The sequence below is a fragment of the Meriones unguiculatus genome, chromosome 15, assembly GCF_030254825.1.
Source record: "Meriones unguiculatus strain TT.TT164.6M chromosome 15, Bangor_MerUng_6.1, whole genome shotgun sequence".
Classification (NCBI taxonomy): domain Eukaryota; kingdom Metazoa; phylum Chordata; class Mammalia; order Rodentia; family Muridae; genus Meriones; species Meriones unguiculatus.
This window is the reverse complement of record NC_083362.1, coordinates 14,259,882-14,287,689: the sequence shown is the minus strand read 5'-3', so window position 1 is coordinate 14,287,689 and position 27,808 is coordinate 14,259,882. Positions and strand designations below refer to the sequence as shown.

The following is a 27,808-nucleotide window of genomic DNA, read 5'->3' as shown; positions in this document are numbered from 1 at the left end:
ATTTTGTCTGGAACCCCCAGTGGTCACGCCTATCAAAATCCCAGAAGAATCTCTTTCTAGGCTACAAAAAGTCACCACACTCTTCTAAGAACCATAGAGGGCAACAAAAACCAAGAAACAAAATAAGCACCCAACAAAGACAAGACCAGATGTCAACACCTAAAATTACAGTCTTCTCAAACTCAGATGCTTAGACACCAGCATAACAACCCCCAAACAGCCAGGATAATAAGTCTCCACCAGAGCCCAGCAACCTACCACACCAGGCCTCAAGTAGTGCAACACAACTGAAGCACAAGGAAAAGACCCTGAAACAGCCTTTAGGAATATGATAGGCATCCTGAAAGAGAAAAGAAATGTATGAAAGCACAAACAATGAAAGAAAATGAACAAAATGGTTCAAGACCTGAAAGTGGAAATAGAATCAATAAAGAAAACCTAAACTGAGAGAAATCAGGGGATGAAAAATTTAGGAACTCAAACATGAGCCTCAGAGGCAATCTTCACCAAGAGAATAAAGAGGTGGAAGACAGAACTCACGCACTGAAGTCTTGATAGAAGAAATGGATACATCATAAATAAATAAATAAACGTTACATCTAAATACCTTCTGTCAAAAAACATCTAGGAAATCAGGGACACTGAAAATTTCAAATCTAAGAATAATAGGAATAGAGGAAGGATAAGAAACCCAGGTCAAAGGCACAGAAAATATTTTCAACAAAGTAATAGAAGAAAATGTCCCTACCCTGAAGGAAATGCCTATAAAAGTACAAAAACCATATAGAACACCAAATAGATTGGACCAGAAAAGAAAGTCCACTTGGCACTTAATGATCTAAACACTAAATATACAGAGAAACACGTTTAGCAAAGTAGCTGGATACAAAATTCACTGAAAAAAAAAAATCAGTAGATCACCTATATATCAATGACAAATTGAATGAGAAAAATTTAAGGAAACACTGCCTTTCTCAATAACCTCAAATAATATAAAAGATCTTGGGGGTAACTCTAACCAAGCAAGTGAAAGGAGTTGTATAATAAAAACTTTAAGACACTGAAGAAGATATCAGAAGATTTGATAGAAATATATATATATATATATATATATATATATATTAAAAATGGCCATCCTCCCAAAAGCAATTTACAGATTCAATGCAATCCCCATCAAAATTCTAACACAGTTCTCCACAAATATTGAAAGGTCAATTTTCAGTTTCATATACACACACACACAAAAAACCCCAGGATGGCTAAAACATCTCTTATTCATAAAAGAACTTCTGGAGGCATCACTATCCTTGATTTCAATTTGCACAAAGTTGTACTTATAAAAACAGTATGGTATTGACACAGAAACAGACATGTTGATGAATTGAATTGAAAGTCCATATATTCCTATGGACACCAGATTTTTTAAGTAAAGAAGCCAGAAATACACACTAGGAAAAGATAGCATCTTCAGCAAATGGTGCTGGACAAACTGGACGGCTGCATGTAGAAGAATGCAAATAGGCCAAGCTTATCCCATTGCACATCTCCAAATTGAACAAAGACCTCAACATAAAACCAGATACACTGAACTGGAAAGAAGAGAAAGTGGGGAACAGTCTTGAACTCATTAGCACAAAAGATAAGACTTTCTGAGCAGAATACCAGCAGCAAGGGCACTACCATCAATGATTTATTAATTGTTGGAATTTCATGAGACGGAGAAGCTTCTGTGTGGCAAAGGGCACCGTCATTTTGGCAGCCGACAGAATGGGAAAAGCCATTTTTACCAATTACACATCTGATAATCAACATATTCGAAAAACTCAAAAAGCTTGATAGAAGGAAAACAGATAACCCCCTTCAAAACGAGGTACAGATATAACAGAGAAGTCTCAAAAGAAGGAATTCAAGTGTTCCAGAAACACTTTAAGAAATGTTCAACATCATTAGCCATTGGGGAAATGCAAATCAAAACGACTTTGGGCTTCCATCTTACACCTGTCAGGTTGGCTAAGTTTAACAACACAAGTGACAGCTCATATGTAAAGAGGGGGAACATTCCTGACTGGTTGGGAGTGCAAACATGGCCAGCCACTATGGAAATGAGTGTGTACTTCAGGAAGATGGGAATCTAGATGCCTCAAGATCCAGTTTTACCACCCTTGGACATGTACCCAAAAGCTGTCTCATTCTACCACAGAGACCACTTGCTTAACTATGTTCATTTTTACACTATTCACAATAGCCAGTAATCAGAAGCTCCCTAGCTGTCCCTTAACAGGAAAATGGATAAAGAAAATGTGTTACATTCACATATTTACACACAGCCATTAAAAAAATGAAACCATTAAATTTGTAGGTAAATGGATAGAAGTAGAAAAAAAAACATCATCCTGGATAAGTTAACCCAGCCCCAGAAATTGAAATATTTTCATATATAAGGATATTAGCTATTAAAACAGGTTGTAAGCACAGACTGCTTTCACAGTGCTGGGATTAGAGTCAGATTCACCACACCTGACACATCATGTAATTTTAAAAATGTATCAGCTACAATCTATAGAACCAGACTATAGGTAGAGAGAAAGGGACTAGGAGGGGGAGAGATAGATCTCTCTAGGAAAGGGAATTGGAATAGATGCAATGGATGGATGGGAGAGTATAGAACAGAAGGATCAAGTGAGAGAGAAGAGGGAGGAATGAGGGGAGAAAATGGAGAGAGACAGCTAAAATTAAGGGCCATTTGAGGGTAGTATGGAAAACAAATACAGAAGAAGCTTCCTAAGATGTATACATATATGAAGGTGATCTAAATGAAGTCACCAAATAATAGGGGAAAACAGATCCTCAACATGCCATCTCTTGTCATGAAATGGAAGTTTCTAGTATCAGGATTGGGTTGCATTTAATTAAGTTGTTGGCCAAAGGGGGTCTCATGGAATCCCCAAACAACCCAGGCTGGTTGCTCTCCACAAACTGACAACAATTGCTGAAGATAACACCCACACCACTCACAGAAGATGGAGAACTTGATATGGTGCCTGCAGAGAGCTTTCGCCCCTACATGTTATCATCATTGGTACAGGAAGGTATTCTGCAACACTTCCAAAGAGAAGCATAGACACCAACCCAGCATTTTGATCTACAAAGCATTTGATCATCTGCGATGGTGCCGCTTGGGTCATACAAGAGTCTTTGACGCGGTAAAGGCCAATCAGGAGATAGCCCAGGAGACAGTGGTTCTGCCCTTCCCCTCTTACAACAGATGCCTGGGAGGCAGAATGAGGAAGTGAACTCTAGGTTTCTGAAGTCCTGGTTGGCAGCGTGAATCCCTTTACATCTTGTGGTTTTCAGGCTGTAACCACCGACTGTTTCCAGAGTGCTGGGATTAGAGCCGGCTCCACCACACCTGACACATGACGTAGTTTTAACAACACAAATGCTAAAACAAGAGTTGGCAAACAACTGCCAGGGGCCAAGCCTGTCCTGCCACCTGTTTCTGCTTTGTTATCCATCTCAGGATAGTTTTGATAGCTTTCAGACATGGGAGGAAAATCAAGATAATACCAGCATTTTGTGATAGAGAAGGATGATATGAAATTCCAATTTCCACACCACGAATAAAGTTTTATTGGATCGCAGCCATGCTCGTGCGTTTACATTTTGATTTGGGCTGCTCCCAGACAGCAACCTCAGAGCTGCCTGGTTGCCACAGAGACTGTCTGGGCTGCAAAGCCTGAAATATTTACTATCTGTTTTCAGAGGCTTTCCTGCTTGGCTTTCCAATACACTGTCATTACTCTGGTTAACAAGAGGGCACATGTCAAAAGCAATGCTTTGTCACAGCTAAATACAGTATGCCTGCCACTCCAGTAATGGTGGGTAGAAACCCACTTTACTAGTTTTCACTTCTATTGCATAGGTGTTATTTTAAAAATCCACCATGGCTTGGAATAGCATAACCAAGGTTTTAAGACATGTAATTGCAACCTGCCAAAACCAAACAATAAATGCTAATTACTCTATAGACCCTCCTGCATGGTGCACAAAATAAAAAACAAAATCCAATACAGAAATCAAATTTTTCTCTCTATAAAAAGAACTACTGAGAAAAATCTAATACTTTAATATTAACAGCCTGCACTTAGCTCCCATTTCCTACTGTATGCTCTGGTATCAGGTGGATTTAGATTACATGCTTTTGTCTGCTTGCTGCTCTAGTTTCATTCCGTTGCCGTGATGAGGCACCCTGACAAAAACCAGCTCAGGAGAGTGAAGGGTTTTATTTCAGCTTATGCTTGCATGTCACAGTCTATCCCTGAGCCAGGGAAGGAACTTGAAGCAGACACATCTTAGTTAGGGTCGCTATGACTGTGATCAAACATCATGAGCAAAAGCAAGTTGGGGAGAAAAGTGCTTATTTGACTTACGTTTTTTACATCTGTAGTCTAGCACAGAAGGAAGTCAGGACAGGAACTAAACAGGACAGGAACCTGGAGGCAGGAGCTGATGCAAAGCCATGGAGGGATGCTGCTTACTGGCCTTGTCAGCCTGCTTTCTTATAGAATCTAGGATGGCCAGCCCAGGTCACCACCCCAAAATGGGCTGGGCCCTGCTCCTTGACTCACTAATTAAGAAAATGCCCTACAGGCTTGTATACAGCCTGATTTAATGGAAACATTTTCTTGATTGAGGTTGCCTCTTCTAAGATGACTAGCTTATGTCCAGTAGACATAACACTATCCAGTACAAGAAGGCATGAAGGAATAGTCTTTCTGGCTCTTTCCTTCAGGCTCATGCTTAGCTTTTACACAGTCCAATACTACCTGTCCTAGAATGGTACCACCCACCATCAATTAACAATCAAGATAATCCCCCACAGACATGCCCAAAGGCCTATGTGATCAACAATATTTCTCCTTAATAGTGGCTTCCCTTTCAGCTGGCTCTAGGCTGTTCCAAGTTGACAATTAGAAGTAACTAGGATATTTGGTTTCTAAGAAAACATACATTTTATGTGTAAGTGTATATTCCATTTTGGAACTCTGTGGCCAAAATGGAATATACACTTGCAACTTGGGGAGGGGTTTATTTGGTTTCTATGTCCCAACCATAGTCTATCATTGAAGGAAGCCAAGGCAGGAACCTAGAGGCAGGAACTAAAGCTGCTTTCCGGCTCACTTTCCATGGCTTGCTCAGTTTCCTTTCTTATACACCCCAGAGCAACCTGCCCAGGGGTAGATGGCAGGGTCTTCCCATATCAATCTTCCATCAAGAAAATGCTGACAGTCATGCCCACAGGATAATCTGATAGAGTCAACTCCTCACTGTGGAGGCTCTCTTCCCACTCATTTATGTCAAGTAGACAAAAAGCTAAACAGCAGTGGCTGCTGTGTGTACATACACTTCTTTGTATGTGTGCACCTGGGTGCACATAAATCTTGGGGCAATTGACTTGGGTCAATGCCAAGTGTAAATTGATCCCCGTTTTATATTCTGAGAGAAGGATTCTAACAGGACCTACAGCCCCGGAACTTGGCTAGATGCTGGGCAGCAAGCCCCAGGATCCACCCAATCCCCATCTCTTTCTCCCCAGGGATGGGGTTACAAGAACACACCACCACACTTGGCTTTTTATTTGGATGTTGGTGATCTGAATTTGTGACTAGCGAGTTGTATCCAGCTGCATTCTCGGTCCCAAAACAAAACAAAACAAAATATATTAAAAAAAAAAGAATGTCCTTACCCTGTAGCCCCACCTACACTGTGATTACATGACAAAACCACAATCAGCATGCCTTTCTGTGTGTGCATGAGCGTGTGTGTGAGTGGGTGTATGTCTGTGTGTGCTGGCTTTCCCTTTAGACGACTGTGATATGATCACAGCTCATCTCCTTCTTCTATACAGCAGGAGACAAGAAAATTAAAGCAGAAAGCAAAACAAAAACAGGAAATTACAAGAGGCAGTTCTGATAAGCACACAGGCAGCGGCAGCCACCAGAGGTGTGAGAGTAGCCACAACAGAAGAGGGGCCCAGCTTTGATCATCAAGTGCAAGTTGAGAAGGAGATTTAGAGATGTGGCAAGTTTTAAAGAACGGAGAGACAGTGTGAAGATTAAAAGACCATCTCGCAAACTACAAAACCTCCTGAACGCCTGTCCAAGTCAATAATAAAGTGTGAGCCTCCTGGGTCTCCACTGGTTTCTTTAACCAGGCTGTTCATCTTGTGAAAGAGCAGAATGCAGAGTGTGGGCAGATGCGTAGGCTCCCGCCCCCGCTGGAGGGAGTGCTGAAGCTCCACCGTCACATCAAATTCCCCCGGTTGTCCCAAAGGCAGAAAGAGATTTAATTGTCCTGCTCTTAAGAGTAAGGGCCACGGCCGAGGACTCTAGGGAGTGGAGGCATGTGCTGTTTTTCAGGTGCAAGTCAAATCCTCGTTTCCCAAGCACGCTTCAGGGAACAACAGACTCGGGAGATAACTCTGCAAAAGCCAGAGCTGATGCCAGACTCCAGCTGGGCCCACACCTGCCCTGACCCCTCCCGGAGACTCAGAAACGCACCTGGATCCCAAGACAGCCCACGGAACAAGGCTCAGCTCACCTCTGCCTAGATCTCACCGACTAGCCGATGCCTGCTGCAGCTGCTGGGTTTACTGTACACGACTCTGAAAACCCCGTCTCTAGGTAGCCATGGCATGCAGGCTGCCGGGGACTTGCAAACCTTTTGAGTGGAAACGGGTGGGCTGATGGCAAACTCAAGGTAGAAACCCCGGCAACTATGCGGGAGATAACAGTTGGCACTAACTGTGAAGTGGTGGGTACAAGCAAACCGCCCCTATTCCCTCTACTCCTCATTTGCCAGCAAAGCTGTCAGCTGGCAAAGGGCAAATCTTGGTTTAGCTTCCCTCGCGTACAGACTCCTTCGCGTCCTTACTATACAAAGAACTTCAAGTAGAGCCCAGGTGCAGCCACTCCTAATCTTCGCCAGGGCCCTCAGCACACCTAAGGAATCTGCTCCATCTGGGGAGGAGAGCCACCACTCACTCCCCTATTTGATGGCTTCACCCCCATATCTCCCCCCAACTCCCGATTATGGATGGATCTCCCAATCCCTTTTATGGAGCAGCCTGGAGAAGGGATTCCCCGGCTATCTATGGCGGTTCCTCTTTACAAAGCTTACAGGAAGCATCCGTCCGGCCTTTGGCCTCTGACTAAAGTCAGAATCTCCGTCTTCGGCAGCCAGTCAGATTCTGGAGGCTCAGGGGCTGGGAGCATGATTAGAGAGAACTCAGAGAAATCGATGGGCACTCTGGCTTCAGGGGCGTCTGAAACGTGGGGGAAGAGAGGGAGGAGGGGGCAGAATCAAAGGGAGAGCGGTTTCCTTTTTATCAGGACAATGAGGCAAAGGAGGTGGATATGAAAGGAGAATACTCTTCAAATGGCAAGAAGTCAGCGGCTAAATCCAGGGAAGCAGGTGCCCCCAGGCAGGGAGAGAGGCCTGTGCTTCCCCACAGCTCCCAGCCACAGCAGGGCAGCTCTGAGGAGCAGCAATTAGGCCAAACATTAATTACAGAATTAAATATGTGTTAATCACCAAATACTTGACAATTTGTGTTTTAAGGAGCCGTAATTAACCTGCAATTAGCGGTATTCTAGGCAGGTTACCATTGTGAGCGTACCTGCCGACTACTCTCCCATAAATAGTAAACGCTACACAAAATCACTGCGACAGAGGAAGGCTTAGCTCTGAGAAAATGTGTTTCAAAACTCCGTAACTGTCCACCGAAGGCCACGATAGAGGAGGACGATGAACAACAGGCCATGCCCAAGAGTGACCAATGAGCTTTAATGAGCGCATGGAGGTGCGTGGGTCTAGTTAGGCGGAAAACTGCCACAACCTTACAGCTGCAAATCTCAAATCCTGGCCAAGATGAAAGGCACCTCTGTGTTTTGCAGCCAGTTCTAAATGAGAAATGGGCAGTCTTGACGGAGTCTGGAGCTGAAGGGAAAGGAGGAATCTAATGAGCCTGGTACGGTCCCCACGTATGTCCTAAGGACAAGTCCGTCAATACAGAGACAAATGCCCTGGATATGTCAGAAATCAGTGGGATGAAGCCTCACCTTTGACTCCTGTAGAACATTAGTCCAGAAAGAAAGGCACAAACAAACAAAACAAGGCAGACAAACAAACAAACAAAAACCCATGGGGGCAAAAGGATGGCTCAGTAAAAAATGTTTTTTACCAAGACCTAAAATCTGAGTCTGATCCCCAGGCCCCTTTTGGTGGAAAGGGAGAACTGACTCCCAATATTGTCCTCTGACCCCCACATATACATCTCTCTCTCTCTCTCTCTCTCTCACACACACACACACACTTTTTTTTGTTTGTTTGTTTCACCCAATGTCACACAAAAGGGTTTGTTTGTGGGTCCTATATCTCACCTAACATCCTTAGAAACTCCAGTGAACACACTTGGGAAGCCCCCGAGTATGTGAGGTCCCTGCTCTGCCTCCTCACTGTCTCCTGAAAGCATCTGTGGTTTCTCCAGAACCACCCACTGAGAAGCTTATACATCCCAACTGCTTTTTTATTCATTTTTTCAGCCTTCTGGGTCATTATACTTAGGCCACAATTACTTGTTGAGTCTTGTACGTTAACAGGAGTGATGCTAACAGCTAATCTTCTGTACCAAAGTGTGCAGTTCCTTCCTCCCCCCCCCCTTATTTACTGTGGGCTGGGGATATAGCCCACTGGGAAAGTTCACCCTCCAAATCCTGGGCACATCCCACTATACCACAAAACAAGTGTCAAAACTATCCAAGGAACTATGACATGACTATACCTTAACTTAATACTATTTCACAAATACGTGAACTTCATGTTACTTTTTATGATCTGGATAAACACTGCAGCTCCTGCTGGCCTGCAGAAGTGTGTTGAAGGAGAGCTGACACCTGTGTCCTTGATAGAGGCTCTCGAGGACACTGTCTTTAGCTCTCAGGCTAGAAACAACAGCTACCAGAGAATGCACCAACTGGATATTGGTTCTCTTGTACACAAAGTATCATAGGCATGCACAATACCACAGCCTCTTCAATATTTTGAAATTAACCATCACAAATCAGGTTCACATCCTCAGTCCAGTAGAGGACTCGATAGAGAAAACTATATGTAAGTTTTCATCTAAAGCGAATGGTCCCCTCCGCCATATACACCATGATTCAGACGTGTAAAAGCATCAAGAAACAACCACCATCTCTCCTACGAGTGCTGGTCTGCAGCCTGCGGAAGGCCCAGTTCTGGCTGTACCCGATGGGCACTGTCCTGCATCTTATCCATCTGATCACCTCCACTATGGATGACACTCTTATTAAACAGTGTATGTTGATATTAGGTCATGGGCTTTGGATGGTTTCTGTCCCTCAATAGAAAAGGGGAAACTATGAGGGGCGCTAGACTTTGAGATACCAAATTGTTACTGCATGAAAGCTAGAAATCCTTTCAGCTTGAAGCATGACACGATTCTTAATGAAGCAGTCAGTGCTATGCACTGACCACATCATCTCCCCCACCCCCCCAATAATGGTGAAACACTAATTTCCAAAGTGCTGGTACCAGAAGGAGGGGCCCTTGGGAAGGGATCAGTTCACGAGGATGGTGGCCCCATGATTAGTGCCCTTAGCGAGAAGCGGCATCTGATCTTGGACTTCTCACACTTCTAAGATGTGAGCCATCAACGTCTGTGTTGAAGCCACCCAGTCAATGGCATTGTCACTGTGGCTCAGTAGACTATGATAGCAGCAGAGCGGTGGACTGCATAAACCCAAAGCTACGAGAATCACACTCTGACCTTAGTTGGTAAATCACACCCTGTTCAATAATGTGAGAGAGGGGGGGAGAATGGAGGGCTTCAGAGTTTGGATGGTGTCCACAATTGGGAAGGCAAAGTATTTTACCAGCAGTTAGTTGTTCAAGAAAATAGCAATAGCCCCTAATCCCATTTGAACCAGTCCCCAGTTCACCCGGAAGATCCATTCTATCTCCCTGTCCCTATCCCTGGGAGGCCTGCTCTTTTCTGAATGGAAATGGAAGAGAAATGGATCTGGGGAGAAGATAGGGGTTGGCTCGCAGGGATGGAAGGAAGGAAAACTGTGCTTGAGGTGTAACGTATGAAAGGAGAATAAATGAAAAAGAGGTAAGAAAAAAAATGGCAAACACCTGATAAATAGAGCCACCCTGTTAGAATGTGTTTGAGTAACTCCTTTGATAAGCCTGGAATCCCAAGACTGCCCATAAATTGAACCATTCATTGAACTTGCATGGCTCTTTAGCAAGGTATAAAAATGGCCAAACAGAAACCTAATCTTGATTTAGTTAACATCAAACCAAACCATGTTGAAAGGTCTTATGGGAACTCACACTAAGATTTACAAGAGCAGAGCTCAGGCCAAAGTGCAGGAGGAGAAGACAAAGATGGGAAGGGTGTGCATTGATCCCACGCAGCTGGGGATGAGCCTATGGCCTGCTCCACAGGAAGGAGGAAGCATGTCTGAGAAAAGGCTTTCCTACTCTGAGAAGGTCCCCCAGCCAAGCTTTAATACACAGAGACATTACCGTCTAACCTGGAAACATCCTGAACCCTTACCCAGAAGACCCACTGCCTTTCCTTGCTGCTAAACTCAAAGAGGAGGAAGCTTTGCCCCAAAGACCATTTTTTGAAATTACACTGCTGACTAGTCACTAGTATATTTATATTAAAATAGAGTAATCATTAATTAATGTATGTTCCTTCTTGAGGGAAAATAAAGCTAATTTTTATAAGTAAGAACAGTAAATACAAATGGAGAAAATTTATATGATAATACAAGGAGGAAAAAAATCACTTGTATCTCATTAGCTGGGGAGATGCCACATTTAATGCATTTGTTTCATAACACATTTTGTCTTTATTAGATATTTTTAATATAAAATAGAGTTAAAAGTATTGCCTTATATCTGTTTTATTAACTGGCCAACTAAATAATCTTCTATAATTTTTCTCTGAGAACATTTCATGTGTATGAGTGCTTTGTCTGCATGTATGTATGTACACCACAAGAGCGCCTGGTGATCAAGGAGGTCAGAACCAGGTGCTGGAACCAGGTTCAAGTCTTCTGCCAATGCAGCTCTTCACTGCTCAACCATCTCTCCAGGCCCTAACATGTTACTGTTTTTTTTTTTCCTTAAAACAATATAATCTGGGTTAAATAAGTCAGAATTATGTTTTCGTTTCACTCATGTAACCACAAGACACACTTTAGAACACAGCCTGGTTCACATTTACTGTGGCATTAAATTTTTACACATTCTCTGATGATACTAATATGAAAGCAACTTACAAATATCAGGATTAGGTGATGCTGTGAACACGAAATGGCAGGAAGGTACCGTACCTGGTAAAAGTTGGGCCAGAAGGTGCTGATGGCCAGCTCTGCCCTGTGCCACGTGCGGGTTGGGTCTCCAGACATATTCCAGATGGGGTTCCCCAAAGGCCCATTATTCACCTTCACGTAGACACTGAGCAACCCAGGCACAGAGTTACTCTTGCTGGATACAAAGTAGTGAAAATCAATGCAGTGGGTGTCATTCTCCTTGAGCTGAGGTAAGAGCAGGTGAGCTCTCTGGCCCTCCGGTTTCCCAGAAGCATTCACCAGCATGAAGGAGCCTGCGGACACAAAGTCACAGTGTCACAATCCAGAACAGCAATTTTTGTTTTCCCTCTGAGAAGCCAACAACACTTATATGAATTGGCAAAACTCACATTTCACTTAAAAGTCCCTTTTGTCTTTTAGGGAAAGGGTTTGTGTGTGTGTGTGTGTGTGTGTGTGTGTGTGTGTCTTTTCGTGTCACACAGGCTGGCCTTAAACTTATGAGCCCCCTGCCTCAGTCTCCTGGGTGGTGGGATTATGAGTATATGCCACCACACCTGACCTGCTGAAAACTCCAGTTTCTTTCATATCCTTTTGGTTTGTTACCCTCTGCCTCTACTGACCCCTAACATGTAAATAGGGTCAATGAAGAAAAATACTCAAGACATTACTGCAATAAAGCCTGTTGGGTCAGAGGCATGTATTAGAGCATTGGCAGGCCTGCTCCAGTCAGTCTGTTAGCCACTGGCCACCTGTAGTTATTGAGATTCAAGTCAATTAAACCCTGGTGCCATTGAAATCATTCGGCTTCTCAGTGACTCCACACACATTTCTAGCCTCTCACGGCCACATGTGACTATGCTTTACTGCATGGAGCAAGCTAGACCCAAAACAGCCTCACTCTCTTCAGAGGTGACACAGAGCAACCCCAGACCATTTCCACCACCATTTGATAACCATGAACACTTTTCTGCAACAGACCAATCTAGAAGCAAGTGTACAGGACACCAGAAACGGTGTCCACAGGCTGACCCTCTGAAAACCAAGCAAGAAGGCTATTTCTAACAGATTATTGTAAGCACCAAGCTAAGAATATGAGTATGGACAGCTTATATTTTTATATTATAGTATAAGAACATTATTTTATATAATATTTTGATATTATAACGAATATATAAATAATATGAATGTGTGATATATTCATATTATATATATTATACTGCATATTACATTTATATTTATTATACAAGTTCAATTCTATTATATTATAATAAATACTAGCTTACAAGTATGATATTATAAATATTACAGGGATCACATAATAGTATGCGTGCTCTCAGTTGGTAGTGCCTTGCACGCCTGTTTGGTGTCAACTAGCTTTAATACCAGTGGAAGGTGGAACAGGCTCTCAGTTCTGGAAGCACTTTATTCACACCTTAGGATGAGTGAAAGGCAAGGGCAGAAGTTTGAGTCTCCTGTGACACCTCAACAGGCACAGAAAACAAAAACAAAACAAAAAACACAAGCCCCACCAAACACCCAAGAGTGAAAAACAGCACCTACTTTAAATGAGAATTCATGTCAAGGGATGGGTCTCCTACCCATCAGGGAAGAGCTATGCTTGGAATATATTTAAACTACAGAGGAACCTCAGGTATAATTTAGGAGAGTCTTTATTATTATTATTATTTTATTTTAATCACAGGTCATTCACTTTTATCCCAGCCATAGCTCCCTCCCTCTTTCCCGCCCAATCCCACCCTCCCTCCCTCCCTCATCTCCTCCCTGCCCCCTTCCAAGTCCACTGATAGGGGAGGTCCTTCTCCCCTTCCATCTGACCCTAGCTTATCAGGTCTCTTCAGGACTGGCTGCAATGTCTTTATTTATGGCCTAGCAAGGCTGCTCCTCCCTTGCGGGGAGGGGAAGCTCACTGAGCCAGTCATTGAGTTCATGTCAGAAATAATCCTTGTCCCCCATACTAGGGAACCCACTTGTGTACTGAGCTGTCACGGGATTATATCCGAGCAGGGGTTTTAGGTTATATTCATGCACGGTCCTTGGTTGGAGAAACAGTCTCACAGAAGACCCCTGTGCCCTGATGAGTCTTGAAAGCAGAAGTGGTGGCACTGGTCTGTGGTCCCAGCTATTCAGGAGGCTTGAGGCAGAAGAGTTGCTTAAGATCATCCCGGGCAATACAACAAGGTGGAATCTCCAAAGAGAAAGCAAAGGAAAGGAAAAGAAAAAAGCAATGTGTGTGTGGTGTGTGTGTGATGTTGTGGTGTGTATGTATGTATGTGTCTATGGAATATGTGCATGGTGTGTATGTGTGTGTGTGGTAAATGTATGGTGTGGGGTGAGTGTGAGATTATGTGTGTATGTGTGTGTATGGTGTGTGCGTGAGGTATGTACTATGTGTGTATGATATGTGGTGTGTGTGATGTGTGTGATAGATGTACGTGTGTGTGTAAATGTGTATGTGGTGTGTATGTAACAATAATTAAAGAAGAAAAGGTCATGAGTGAATTGGTACAATGGAGGAGATGGGGGAAGTGAGGTAGAAATGCTATAAAGTACTCATGTATGAAACTTTAAAACATTCTTTAAAAATTGACCATTCTAAAAGTAGCATGTAGAGACTTCATGTTAAGCCCTTTGTGCTTAGGACAAGAATGATCCCCTCCTCAGGTACTTCAAGCTGTGTGGTCCCTCCTGCTCGTCACTTCACAGCTGTCTAGACTCAGACTCCATGCAGACAGCACCACAGTGTTTGTATACAGAGCTGGGAAACACCCAGGATTTCATGTGTCTGGGCTCACTGTGGGTCTTGGAACCCCTCTCTGCCATAAGCAGGGGACCGCTGTACTCACATGATTCTATGTCTTATAGTGCTTTCTCCTTTTCACCCCATTTTGGCCAGAATATGTTACTTTGGTTATAAGATTTGCTTCTGAAAAACAGATTTGAGTAGTGATGTCTTATAATCCAATAGCACCTCCAGTTCTTATCTTAATTTTTCTTTTCTTCTTCTTCTTTTATTGGGGGGAGGGGCAGGACACAGTGTGTCCTGCAAACACACACACACACACACACACACACACACACAACTCTAATACGAACAGGGGCAAATTTCTCAAGTAGAGGCAAAGTTGAAGCAATGCATGGACTCTTTAAATTCAGCTAACCACCTTTCAGAGAGACCACAAGGAGGAATAAGACCGGATTTCATGGTGTCAGGAGATGCCCCTCCTACTTAGCAAATCTGTCCTGGAAACTTTTAAGAACAGAGACAGGGACTATGAAGCCTTCTGCTCAGAAAAGGAGGGGTATGGTGATGACTGTGGAGGAAGGCAAACCCTGGTTTACATCTGTAGGTTGGCAGGAAGAAGCCTGCATTTGAAGAGAAAGGGTCATGGCTCTTTAATGACAAAGGATCGTGGTCATGTTCCTTGTTTAGGACAAAAGAGGGGAATCCTGGGTTCTGTCCCAGGCAGGCCATTGTGCTTGCCAAAGGTGCCCCTGGCTACAAAGCTGTACAGGTTTGGGGTGATGTTTCAATCCTGTGTTTCAACACACTGTCTTGTAGAAGTAGAAGCAAACATTTCACACATCATCTATGGTGTTGGTAAAACATCTGAATGCACAGTCATCCTCCCTGCCTAGGTTTCACCCTTGGGATACACTCGTATGTCCACTCACTCCATAGTCTTGGGCGAACTGTTCTTACTCTGTATAGTGTAGCAGCAAGTCCCACCGCTGGCAGGAATACCCAAAACTTTTGAAAGGGAAGGTCTTGGTGGGAGCCTCATCTTCTGTCTGCAGCTCCTATAGCTAATGGTGAACTCAATCAAAGGAACTCAGGACAAAGCTTGCCACAAAGTTCCGCATGCTCCAATGACCTAACTGTTGAGGCTCTGCCTCCCTGGCACCCTCCTAAGCATAAGGCTTCACAGAGCATCTTCAGCTCCAGGCTGGCCATGTTTGTCTGTCTCTTAGCCTTATGCTAATCCACCGAAATGGTAACTTGTAATTCTTAATTCTTCTGTTTTCTTTTTTTCCTAGAGAAATACTAATGTTGAGATGTTACAACCCAACTGGTGTTAACCTTACACTCTTGGAGAAGGGCATCTTTCATTTTCAGAGTGTGGCCCTCAGGACTTCACTGGACATTCAAGTATGAAAGGTGACCTTCACATACACATGTTTCATGGCAGTGACTGAGAGAGCCAGTGAGTTTACAGAAGCCCATGGGAGCATTTGTATTCAGCAAAGTCCAGTCTCTCAAAGCCTGAGGGAAAAGTGAGGGCTGCGTAGAGAAGGGTCCCAAGACGGTGGAAGAGATGCCCACTAACTGTTTAAATGTCTCATCTGTCTCCTACAAAAGCGAGGTCAACTGGCCAAGCAATGTTTAACGAACTAAAGCACTCAATTCTAGACTGTTACATCTTTTTTAAAAAGTAACCCTATATGCTAAGTGTTTACTTTTCACTTCTGCTTCAATGTTTTGCCTGACAGGAGATGTGTTTTCAAAGGGTAACAGGGTCTACCTCTGTAGTTTCCACAATTTCCTTCCCCGACTAAGGGCACTCCAACTGGGCAAACGAGCAAAGGCAACCATCATTCAAATTAACATGGAAATTCTGCTTGTGTTCTGATAACAAAATACCCTTAAGTCGTACATATATAAGCAAAAAATATAGCACTATAGACAAACTGAGCTCCTCTCGAGAAGCCAGTCTTTAGATGTAGCCATGGAAGGAAGGTTTTTGGGAGTGATCACCTTGCTTTCCCCAAAGAAGGAAAACTCTGTTCAGAGAGTATGTGATGTCCCCATCCTCAAATCTTTGGGTGAATTAAATTTAGCTTAATCATATCCATTGGCAAGCGGTCTTGATTACACTCTCTTCCATCATTGTTTGTGACAGCAGTTATAACTGCACAGGATTACTTATCCCTCTCTACCCCATCATTAAAATTTGCATTGGTGTGGAGGAAGCTCTAGACAGAAAATCAGAGCTGAGCAAACTGAGAATTGTTACCCAGCAGAAGAGAAACGAGTCAAAGAACAAAAGAGCCCTGTTCTCTGTTACTCAGCCTGGGCTACTCACTCAGGGTTCAGGCTGACAGGGAGCAACCATTACAAAACCCACCTTCTAAAATCTTTTTTCAGCAAAAGCTACAGATGATTAGACACCCCTTCCCATCAGCCATGGTGCCTTCCTGATGTCCTCTACAAGTTTGCCTTCAATTTTGTGAATTTAGGGGGGAGGAAAACCCCTCTAAAACATGTTTACAGTGCTATTTTTTTATATACCCTGATTCCAGTAGGCGGGGCCATCTGGGCTGAAGACTCTTGGCTAGAACCAGGGGCAACAACTGTGTTCACTACACAGCAGTATTCAAGCCATCTATAATTCAGAAGTTTCTTAAAAAAAAAATGCAGTGCAGCTCAGCCAAATGTATGCAAAATGCCATAAACATCAGATGCTAGAAAAATGGAGTTAAGACACACAAAATATAAATGGTGGGTTTGTTTTTATTCAATGAAAGGAACATAAGATTCCTCTCTCAGTGTTCCTATATTTTCTCAACACTTACTGTCAAGTTCTGTGGTGGTTGTAGACCAGGATCTGAAGTGTGGGCCAGCTCTGAACTGCACAGGCCCCTCAGAAAAACTGGTTAAACATCACACTAAGACAGCAACGCAATACTGAGCCCAGACACTGCCTACATGGTCCATTCTAGGGTATACTGAGACCTGGGGCTGCCCTAGCCCTTAGACAGATGACAGATTATTTGCATGGAACTTATGCAACCCTGTGTGTACTTTACATCAGCATTAGATGGCTTGTAACACCTAACAGAACGTAATTAAGTGTCATCTGCTGCAATTTGGGGAATAATAATATGGAAAGAATCTATACACTCAGTATAGGGACAAATTCTTGACAGTTATTTTCAAAAACTTTGACTAAGTGGCAGTAGATTAGTCTGTAGAGGGCTGGCTACACTTCTGCTTTATAAAAAAAAAAATGTGCTTAATTCATTTGGCTCGTGTACTCCAAGAGAAGAGTTCCAGAAGCCAACTGTTTCTAACACAGAAGCTGCTGAGGAGCATGTGGAAGACTGGGAGGCAAGAGGATAAAGACAGATGTCAACGCGGTGCCTGGGAGGCCTCTGGAGAGCCCTCGATACAGAAAAGAACGAGTTTGCAGGCCAGAAGAAAACATGTGGACAACAGACCCTAGCATGTAAGATAGCCATGCCTATGAGTAAATATTCAAAGGGGGAGAGGGCAGGGAGGAAAACTGTATCTTCATATGCTTGGGCCTAACATCACCCAGAGTTGATCTCAATAAACCTCATAATAAAGACGCAAAGAAACAGAGCTGGTGCATGCAGCGCGGGACCCCAGGAATGGCGGACAGATTGGGGGAGCTCAGTGTTCTTGACTCCACGCTTCCAGAAGCTTATGCTGCAAGTTTAACAGTCTTCAAATGTTTTGACTATAATTTCCGGTACAAAAGATACTAAGCTTTGCAATCCACCATCCATGTGGGATGCTGAGTACACATGCACATACAGATACACACAACAAACATGCAACTTTCATGAAAATACCTGTCACACTCGTACTTTCTCTTCAACTGGCTTTCAAGTTACAATCTAAATAAATCCTCGCTGGCGGCAACCCCTAATTGATTCACAGCTTCTGGGTGGTTTAAGACCAAACTGCAACTCTTCCTGGTTAGCAGGTCCCAAAGACATTAACGCTGCCAGCTTCGCCGGCTGTCCTTTTAGAACTTCACCTTCTCTCTCAAGTGTCAGACACACCCCGCTCCTGCTCCCTCAGCCAGTATTGATAAGACTGCCAGAAATGTCTCCTCTGATGAGAGACCCTGCAAACTGTGAAGACAAAAGGCTTCTGGGAGAAAAATAGAAAGCTGAGGGAGCAAAAGTCTCAGAGGCAGTCTGCAGGAGAGAGGCCAGCAGCACTTTCCAGGCGCTCCTGAGCACCCTAGCAGCTGTGGAAAGCGGCGTCCTCACAGCCTGCTTTGCAGTTAGCACACGACCTACCACGTGCCCTTCTGAAGCCTCTGTCTGATCTATGCCCTTTGCAAATACTCACCCTCCTGAAAACATGAAATATTTCCTTTGCAGCCACCCAGAAACAAAACATGAATATAAAATTTCTCTGTTCGGCCAAACCCACAGCCTTCTGTGTACTCTTTCTTTTGGCATTCTTAACACTTTTTGACCAAAACCACTTTCTAACTACATGCTTTTTTTTGTGTGCATGCCATATCTGCTCCGCTCTGGTGAAATTACCATGAGAGGAGAATGGGCGACGAGCAGAAATGCATACTATTATTTGCCCATCCCTGGGCCTGAGGCTGGCAGGCTCATCTAGAGACAGCCATTCTCGAGTCTCAGCAGTCGCTACACGACACTGGGCATTCTTCTTGAGGGAATTCCACAGCCATCCATAGGCCAGCTACAGTGGCTTCTGGAAAGTTCATGTGCTGAGGCCTTGGTTTCCAGGGTGGCGCTGTCAGCACGTGGTGAGAAATTTACTTAGTGGGATCTGGTGAGAGGTGGAGGCGGGTCCTCAAGGGCAGCTGCGGGACGCAGGTCACTTCAGCAGTAAGGAAAGCAGATTTGTTCAGCCACATATTCTCTGCACATTGGAATTCCTTGCTCAGAGGGATGGGACCAACTCACACTGAGATCTCCGAAACCACGAACTGAAGTCAACCTCTTTTCTTTCTAAGGTGATTATCGAATGGCTTTGTTACAGTACTAAGAAGCTGACTGACACAGTACCACCAAATTAACAAGCAGAGTTCATACACTGCTCATACATGTGAAGATACTTCCTGTAATACAATTGTGCTAAATATTCAAAGGTGTTTAACTTTTGATACAGTGATTCAGAGGGCAGCTGGATGGCTATCTTTGTTATGATTCATAAAATCCGTGAGCTGAGCACAGGCCTTCTTTGACTATCTCTAGCCTCTTTCACCCACCTCAGGGCTCTCCTGAACAGCCAGTGTGTGTTAGGCATTTTGAGAAGCACAAGCAATAAACCAGACCTATCCATCCATCAAGAACCTGACACTGCAGATGAAACCCATGCTTTAAAAGTTTCATCTTCACAACAAAAAGAATCTACAAAATCATAAGGGCAGTAAGAAGATCCCCTAAGTTTGCCAACATTTACATATATAGGAGATGAAATAGCTGCAAAAAAAAAAAATTGTAGATTTAGGGCCATTGGCCACTCTTTAAAAGGAATCTGAGAGGCAGTTATAGAAAGAGACAGAGAAGTATTTAAGAGGCTCATGGGAAGGGAGGAAGCCCTGGAAAATTCCACCTAGACAAGCAACGAGATCATCTTTTATGTGAGAAGTGAGGCTTTAATGAGAACTAGATTGGATTTTATTGTGTCATTTAGACAAACTGCCTCAGTGACTTAGCTGGAAAAATACTAGGTGTGTGCTTTATAATTTATAAGTGTGGAAACAGAACCCAAGTAAAACAAACAAAACGTTTAACTATCTACGGAGGCTAATGGCTGTATCACAGGCACAAGCCTCAAGTACAACAATCGAGCAATGACAGGCAGGCTATTTAGAACCTTCGTAAGAGGCTGCTTAATTTCCCATATGTCAAACATTCTATTGATTGACATCTTTAGAAATGAGCTCCTTTTTTTTTTTGTTCTAAATCTCAGAATGAAAAAAAAACCATCACAATATAAGCTTCTACTTATTTCCCCAAATCAGTGTTGATTCAGAGATTGACTTCTTCCTTCCTTCCTTCCTTCTTTCTTTCCTTTCTTCCTTCCTTCCCTTTTTGTCATGTGTAATTCTGATGACCATCTACCAGCCAAAACATGACTCCCTTTAAGAAATAACTACACAATAAACTTTTATATACAATACAGAACAGAGACATTATCTTTGATGATTCTAGCTTAACAAACACCTACTCATGGTCCTCGGTAAGAAGCTCTCCCAAGAATGCCAAAAATTCTACCTACATCCCAGGGCAAAGCCCCTGTGTCTCCAAAAAGGAAAACAAGGGACACTTCATTAGCTTGGCTCAAGACAAAGGCAGGTATTTGCAAGCTTGATCAAAGGACAGGAAGAAAAATATTGCTAAAACTCAACAGTGTGAGGTAGGTGTGGTGGTAAATGCCTGTGATTCCAAAACTCAAGAGGTGGAAGCAAGAAGACCTGGAAGGTCGTCCGTCTTTCTCTACATCCTAAGTTCAAGGCCAGCTTAAGCTAAATGAGACTGACTCATTCCTATTCTCCCAAACCCAATGAACAGAAAACTAAACTAAAACCAACTTTAACATTATTAGAAATTAAAACAGCTTTCATGTAAAACTATTGATACAAAATGCAATCGATAAGTTATCAAAACAGCATAGAATTTAAGGAATCTTTCAGATTAATTCCAGACTGTATCAAGATACTGATAAATAATCGGTAGATTATATCAAGAATCAATTGGTATAATTATAGTTGAGATGCTGGGATAATATTTCTCTTTACCATGATATCAAAACATTTACCTCATAGCTAATGCAGGGTATACATGAATATGTTTATTTTTTTTATGTGAAGATTTCAATACCAGGTATTTGTGAGTTGTTCCCGTAGAAGTTGAAGAATGAACGAGGTAAAAGCAATGGCTTTCAACATTCAACTTTCAACATTCAACAGTAGACACCATGACAGTCAAGTCCTTTTCCCCTTTTGAGTAGACAATATTTACTAGCCTTGTAACTATGGAGTGGAAATCAGCCCGGGGCCTGCCCTGAGTTAGTCCACATTGGGTAACACACTGGTTATTCTTACTGGACCTTGCCCTGGGAACTCCATTTTAAAAGCAGCTTTTGGCACCATTTGGAGGATAGAGGGTGACACAGGTGACAATTAGCCTGTGGAGGACAGGTGGCCAAGCCTAGCATGTTAGGACCGTTAGGCCCAGGATCTGACCCTAACAATGAGTAACAGATAGACCAACTGAACACCTACTTCAAGGTCATTTCTCACCCATGGATTTACGGTGTCAATGAAGATGCAGCTCTACAGGTTCCTATCGTCCACCTTAACTCTGCCCAGCAATGATGATAACACAAAACCAGGCATGCCAGATCTAGATGGCTCGTCAATACTGAAACACTGATTTTAAGTTTAAATAATCAAGTTAGGAAAGTCCTTTCTAACTTGAGTCTGCCAAATCAGGAACGGCCAAAGGAAGCAGCACATTCATCACTGTGACAGTGAGATACAGGAAGGCATGAGGAGGCATCCCTCAACCACTCATTGCATGACCTAGTACTAACTAGAAATGTATCATTTGGTCTTGTTCCTGTATTTGTTTAAAAATCTCAATGTGTCTGAACTTGGTCCTGGAGGATGAGAAACTACCTTAACAAGGGCAAGAAGAGCCTAAAGCAGGTAGGTCATGACCCCCTTTCATTGTAGTCGCATATCGGATATCCCGCATATCAAATGTTTACAATTCAAATATTGTAACACAATTACAGTTATGAAGTAACAATGAAATAATTGCATAGTTGTGGGTCACCACAACATGAGGATTGTAGCATTAGGAAGGTTGAGAACCACTGTTATAAAGAAAAACCCATGTGTCATTTCTTTTGGTTATAAGCCTATAGAAACTTTGATCCCCAAGAAAGCAGAATTCCCCCATGAGTCTCATTTGACGAGAAGAAAGAGGCCAAACCCTGGTGCTGTCCAGAGAAGAAATTTGTTTCTGGGGGGAAAAGGCTTCAGGCAGTTCTAACAATTTAGCAGGCCACTGGCAGGAAAGATCGGAATGAAGATAAGGATGAGTCAGTGATGGATGCAGGATGTCATCGCATACCTAGACCAGGGCTTCTGAGTTATACGTATTCTTTCATCTCTATTTAAACCTAGCCATCAGGGCTGGCCCGGTGGTTATGAATGTTATAGCTCTTCCAGAGGACCAGAGTTTGGTTGCCAGTACAGAACTCAGGCAGCTCACAACCACTTGTAACTCCAGCTCTGGAGACTCTGAAGCAATCTGGCATCCATGTGTGTCCATTAGTACACGAAGACACGCAAACATTCACATAAAATATATAAAAAAAGTATTTTTAAAAATCCAAAATAAAAATCCCCAAAATCTAGCCATCACTTCAAAGATGGCTTGGAGGGGAGAACTTCTTTATTTGTTTATTTTCCCAGTACAGCCACATTGAATAAATCTTTTTTTTTTTCAGCTTCTCACTATTAGTGGTTTCTTTAATTAGCCTGTGGAGGACAGGTGGCCAAGCCTAGCATGTTAGGACCGTTAGGCCCAGGATCTGACCCTAACAATGAGTAACAGATGGACCAACTGAACACCTACTTCAAGGTCATTTCTCACCCATGGATTTACGGTGTCAATGAAGATGCAGCTCTACAGGTTCCTATTGTCCACCTTAACTCTTCCCAGCAATGATGATAACACAAACCAGGCATGCCAGATCTAGATGGCTCGTCAATACTGAAACACTGATTTTAAGTTTAAATAATCATTCTAGATATAAAGTATGAAAATATCTCCTAGTGTGGTTTAAACATTGGAGTGTTAGCAAGTCTGCTGAGTTTTAAGCGTGTATGTGTTTTATTACAAGAGTAGGATTCCATAATGACAAGCAGTGATGGTGAAAGCTAATAATCTTATTCACAAAACTAATTATTAAGAACTTTCAAATGGGCTGGAGAGATGGCTCAGAGGTTAAGGGTACTGGTTGCTCTTCCAGAGGTCCTGAGTTCAATTCCCAGCAACCACATGGTGGCTCACAACCACCTGTAATAAAATCTCATGACCTCTTCTGGTGTACAGGCACACATGCAGGCAGAAAGTATAAATAAATCTTAAAAAAAAAAAAAAAAAAACTTTCAAATGGTACAGAGGTAAACACAGTGTGGAAATCAGCCCGGGGCCTGCCCTGAGTTAGTCCATATTGGGTAACACACTGGTTATTCTTACTGGACCTTGCCCTGGGAACTCCATTTTAAAATCAGCTTTTGGCACCATTTGGAGGATAGAGGGTGACACAGGAACACACCGCCTACTAGTACCACTTGTATGACACAGACGGATGATACGGTGACTTGCTCCTGGGAGCTGGAAGACACCAAGATGGACAAGATCTGGGTGATAAAAATATGGGATTGATACAACTCCAATCTCTGGTCATGAGCATTTGGGACACTCTGAAAATTTAAATGTTAACAAAAATTAAATGTTAATAAAAATTTAAATAAAAATTTAAATGTTAATAAAATTCTCTGAAAAAGCTATCTATATCAGCTGTGGATCAATTCTATCACTGAAGACGAATTACAGGAAACCAGTGTGCTCTGCCTAGGGTATGAAACTGGATCCGCAATTCACAAAATATATTTAGAAATCTAATTTGATATAAACTCTTTAAATCACCTGAATGAGTTTATATCTGTACATAGTGCAAGAATTATATAGACAGAAAAATATGCTATATATATGTTCACTCAAAGAGGCCCACAGCATGAGAGATGGAGAAGAGGAGATGGGAGAAAGAGTAGATTTTACATCTTTAAGTAAATGGACTAGAGACGGCAAAGAGGCTTTAGTATTTTTGATTTCTGCTATTTGTATTTTTGTGAAGTGGAAGAGTAACCTATGTCACCAATGCTACCCACCTGATATCCACCTGGACATGCCGTGACATGGGTCATATTTTACACAGGGTTAGGGTTATTACACACATGTATTGGAGAGAGATTTGGAGTGAGGCTTTGCATTTTCTGGCTCTCAGGTTTTCTACCTACAGGAACCACAGTGGACTAAGTGGCCAATTCAGAGCATCCAGGCTTATGCCTCAGAAGCTGATTCCCAGATATATTTCTTTATAGCTCAGCTTGGTAGAAAGCAGAGTTATTCTGATGAAGGCACTACTTTGTTTCAATTAACTGTAAAAATCTTTTATGTCTAATGAAGTCAGAGATTTCATTAGAAAAAAAATTCTAGAAAAAAATTATGGAGTTCTATCCCTCCATCTTTAACATGTTTTGCTTTTATCTTTAGCTAAAGATTTCACATGGCATAACATTGAGCTACGTTATATTTTCTGTTTTGACACCTTTCACTCCAGTATGTCCTCACCTGGTAGCAAACAGACCCACACACAAAGCAGTAGCTACACTTGAGAAGTTCTACTCATTAGCTCCCAGGACAGCGAAGCACTAGATAGCCTGGTGGCAGACAGGCTTGAAAACTGTCTTCAGTTTACGTGTGTCCTGCTTTTCTTCCTTTCCCTATATGTCAACCTTCTCTTTATTTTTTTTTCAAAATAGCAAAAATATTAGCAGTATAAAAGCAGTAGTGATAATAATAGTAATAATAATATTATAACAGTTTCAAAGAAAAAAATCTTCCTGATTATCAGACACTTACAAACTGAGACAATAAAGACAGCGGAATACTTTCCCCAACCTCCTTTCACACACATATAACCCCATATTCATGAATGTGAAGATTTTTCTTAAAGCCATTTCCCTTTTTTTCCCCTCAAATGATACTTTGTCTAGTCCACTTGCCATCAACAGGTTGCGGACCACTCTGCAAGCCCACATGACCATGAAGACCTGATCTTTTCTTGCTGTTCTGAGAAGAGCCTGGAAATACCACCCAGCCTGGCTTATAAAAGCGGAACATCCTGCTTCAAGCTTGTGAGTGCTAGGATTACACACTATCTGGTTATCAGTTGGACACTTTAAATTAATGCCTGCTACTATCAGGCACACCCTAACACATATTCATGGAACTCAATGTTTTTTTTTTTGTTTGTTTGTTTTGCTTTTTTAACTTCTGTAGAATAGAGTCCCATGAATTAGGTCTCTGTGCTTCTAATGTTACGGGTGTTTTATTTCATTAATATAAAAAATGACTGCAAACCTGAAAACAGTAACTGCTCGTTCTTTAATGATAGCACTCCTGGTTTCTATGCCGTAGAGCCTATTGCCCAGCGAGCAGGCTACTGAACGGAGGCTGGATTCTGAGCCCAGAAGTAGCTGCCATCTAGCCCTGTCTATTCCAACCCCGGCAGACGTCATGACTTCCTCTGCACACTCCTTTGTCCTTGACGCTGTTGCCAAGGGAACATGTGCTGGAGCAGCTGGGGCACCTGCCCTTGTGTAGCTCACATCACCGGGCACCAAGTACTTTCTTTAATCAGGTCCCTTCAATAACCCATTGAGAAGAAACTACTATCGCTCTACATTCAGAAGTATTTTTTTTTTATACTAGACTTTTTTTTTTTTTTAAACCCAGTCTCATTAGTTCTGGGGCAAGTATTTTAACCATAAACACACAGAATCAATATTTTCCTAGGCATTTTCAGATTTGGATAGCCAGCTACCTGTGGCCATAGATACTGTGGAAAAGATCCAAAGTAGCAAAATAACAATGGCAAAATGCCCCCAAAGCTATTACTGTCACCTTCAGTTTTCAATTACCACTTTTAGAAAAACAAAAACAACCTACAATGTTCTCAAATAACACAAACTTCATTATTCGCAAAACAAAAATTAAAGCCCACTAGGCTTGTGATGATGGTATGAAGACAGAATTATTTGTTATTTTCTCTTACATTAATAAAAGAATTGGTAAGATAAGGAGATTAGAATAAAATCCATTTCTCTGAAAACTGCCAAGGTACACTGAAAATCATGAAATTTCAGTAGGGTACTTAATATAGTACAAACGAGCACATCAGCCTCAGGGTCTCTTCAGAAGCCTGGAGCACACTGTTGATTCTTGCTGCTTTCCAATGCAATAAAGTGATATAATCACACTCACGTGGCTTTACTTTAAAAATGTGATTTAAGGTCAAATTATTAAAAACAGATGTCCAGTACCCTTAGCTTACAATACCCTGGTGAGGACAAACATTATTTAGTAAGTGCTAAAAGGCCATGGGGTCGATATTGGGGAACCATGGAGGCACCCATGCTTTGAGCCCTTGGCTGGAAGTCCCAGGAGAAGCTCCCTGACATTCACTATTGTACAAATTAACCTTCCTTGTTTTTGACAATGAAATATGAAGAAATGTACAAGACAGAAGAGCAATGACCTTGGTAGGTTTACTCAAGGATGACTTCTTTTTCTTTTAATATTTTCATGATTGACTTACACAAGTAAGTGTTCTTAAGCAAGGTCAAGAGGCGAACGCCAGGCTCATCCAGATATACTAAGAAATGCAAAGCAACGTGAGTGTGTGTGCCCAACAGATTCATCCATTCTCCATTGACACGTGGGAGAACAGCCTGGAAATACAATGAAGGGTAAGCTGGACATCGAAACCAGCAAACTCAGGAAGACTATTAAAACCAGCGGTTGCAACTTTGGGATTTTATGTCTGAGTGAATACTAAGGGGTGGGGCATTCATGGTCTCCAAAATAACTCTTGGCCCAAATGACATAGAAAACTTGGGGCTCTAAATTATGCCTACTGACCTTTAACCTGACAGAGAAAAAATATATATATGTATATGTTACACTTGTCTATCTCCAATCTTGAACATCATCAGGTAAATGGTGGCACTTAATTGTTTATTGAATTAACTAGAATGAAGCATTATAAACAAGAAAATGGCAATGGATTTATAAAATCACTTTGTTTCTTACTAGCAGAAACTTCTATTTTTCTTATTTATAGAAACATACTGGAACAAGCAAACCAGATATTCTACCAACAGTTCCAAATTGCACGGTAACTTTTTGAGGAAGGCATCCAAGGCTTCACTAACCTACAGTTACACCCTCATCTTGATCACTCCTTACAGCTACATGCTAGCCCACCCACCAGCTCTGTGATCCAGGAGCTGTGAACTGCACCATGGAGGCAAAGCTGTATAAGACCCGTGCCTTACTTCTAAGCAAGCTCCGTGAAGTAGGAAGGTGATGATCCTGCCTTGGAGGGGGGAGCCATGACAGAGATCTAACACAGGCAGAGGGAACAGAACAAGGAGCTGCTGAAGTTAGCTCACAGAGATGGGTGTTGGTGCTGGCTGCTCAGAAGAAGGTGTGTCTGACGTAGGACAGTGTGCTGGAGAGGCTTCTTTCATTGTGCCAGCACTTACCAGACTACGGATACTGGCATGTGAAAGATGACCATGACCCTCTAAAAACTACTGTACAAGTTTTAGGAGGCTAACCAGTCCTCAAGAGCAAATTCAAGATGTAAGCTAAGCACTTGTGAGAAATCGGTTTCCGGGTTGTTTTAGGAACCACAGGATGGATTTCCAGGGAAGCAGCCAGGCTCTTCCAAAGCTAACGGTGGTTCACAGTTCATATTAGACCTCGTTGTC

The 27,808-nt window shown here is 42.5% G+C and overlaps 1 protein-coding gene across 8 annotated transcripts in view; it reads right to left on the bottom strand.

The window, feature by feature from the left end:
- The window catches only part of Ptprm (protein tyrosine phosphatase receptor type M), a 674,808-nt gene that overhangs the window by 408,393 nt on the left and 238,607 nt on the right, over window positions 1–27,808 (bottom strand). For all 8 annotated transcript variants that reach the window (XM_060368219.1, XM_060368222.1, XM_060368224.1 and 5 more), the window contains exon 3: window positions 11,433–11,704. In XM_060368219.1, coding sequence (XP_060224202.1) covers window positions 11,433–11,704 — 272 coding nt within the window. The remainder of the gene's footprint in view (window positions 1–11,432; window positions 11,705–27,808) is intronic.